Here is a 1,474-nt window from a genome sequence, read left to right as displayed (position 1 = left end):
CATTATTATCCCTGCTGCTACATTCTAAAGAACATTGTCAGGCATTGATTAAGTTGTTGAATGAAGTATACGTCCCGAAGGAAACTACGGTATGTCAAGTAGAAAGGATGGTTCGTAGAATATTTGAAGCAAATGGAATCACTTTCACTGATGATGAGTTACCCACAGAAGGTTCTGGTCACAACAAAGCTTTGTATCTGACTATCAAATGCGAAGGATATTACATAAAAGGGTTAATGATCGATGGAGGTTCAGGAGTAGATATCTGTCCTCTCTCTACTTTGCAAAAATTAATAATCAGCCCAGATAGGATTCGGTCCAATAATGTATGTGTTCGGGCTTTTGATGGTGCAAAAAGAGACACGATTGGTGAGGTAGATCTTGCTTTGGTTATTGGACCGGTTGAGTTTACGATCACCTTTCAAGTAATAGACATGGATACTTCCTACAACCTGCTTTTAGGAAGACCATGGATCCACACGGCCAGAGCCATACCCTCTACTTTGCATTAAGTAGTTAAGTTTGAACACGACAATCAGGAAATCATTGTACATGGAGAGGATGACCTTCCCATACATCGAGATCCTTCTGTACCCTGTATCGAAACAAAAGGGGGTTGTGAATCTTCCATATATCAAGCCTTTGAAATTGTGACAGCTGATCAAGTCGTGGAAGGCACGCCGATTCCGGGGCCTCATCTCTCTTCTACTTCAATCATGGTGGCTAGCCAAATGCTACAAAATGGTTATGAACCGGGAAAAGGATTAGGGGTTTCGCTGCAAGGAATTATAAACCCCGTAGATCCATGTGGTAGCCGTGACTCCTTTGGCTTAGGCTTTAAGCCTACCGCGGTAGATAGAAAATGGGCAAAAGAGCAGAAGAAGAAGGATTGGAAATTGACAAGTCCGGTTCCACACATCAGCCAATCTTTCATGAAAGCTCAAAAGAAAGAAAATCAATACCCATATTCTAACAAGGATGTGGATGAAATATGTCAAGGTCTCAAGGAAATGTTTCATGAAGTAAACATGATTCAGATGGGTGAAGGCCCTAGCCATACAGATGTGCAGTTCGTTGGGCCAAATATCAAGCTCACTAACTGGGAAGCCACTCCTCTCCCCACAAGGAAGGAGTCTTGGTAGTTTATTTTGTTGTTTCGTTTTTCTTTCTTTTGTATTTTGGACTATTCTCAGGTTCGTAGTCCACATAGTTTAGTTGCTCTGCTTTCATGTTAACCCTCCTATCCTTTCCGATTCAAATAAATGAAATTCAAGTTTTCTAGTAAATTTATCTTTTCTTTCCTCTTTTAATTTTTATTTTTATCTTAATTCAGTTATGTTAATACTGGCTCCAATAACATGGCATGTACGTGGAGTTCACATTTAGACCCTAAAAAGTTGTCTAATCTCGAATCAGCAAACCAAACGGTAGATGAATACGATGAAGGTGAAACTGATAAGGAAGTCAAAAAAGG

General features: G+C 40.0%; 1 protein-coding gene across 1 annotated transcript; it reads left to right on the top strand.

The window, feature by feature from the left end:
• Positions 1–382: 382 nt before the first annotated feature.
• On the top strand, positions 383–1,446 carry LOC124891957 (the record flags this gene model as incomplete). Its single annotated transcript, XM_047403474.1, has 2 exons — positions 383–1,138; positions 1,334–1,446. Coding segments are annotated over exons 1-2 (535 nt in total), but the record flags the coding sequence as incomplete, so codon positions are not given.
• Positions 1,447–1,474: the final 28 nt, after the last annotated feature.

Source organism: Capsicum annuum, unplaced genomic scaffold (assembly GCF_002878395.1).
Source record: "Capsicum annuum cultivar UCD-10X-F1 unplaced genomic scaffold, UCD10Xv1.1 ctg42669, whole genome shotgun sequence".
Taxonomy (NCBI): domain Eukaryota; kingdom Viridiplantae; phylum Streptophyta; class Magnoliopsida; order Solanales; family Solanaceae; genus Capsicum; species Capsicum annuum.
The sequence above is the reverse complement of the archived record's forward strand: the minus strand, read 5'-3'. Positions and strand labels throughout refer to the sequence as shown.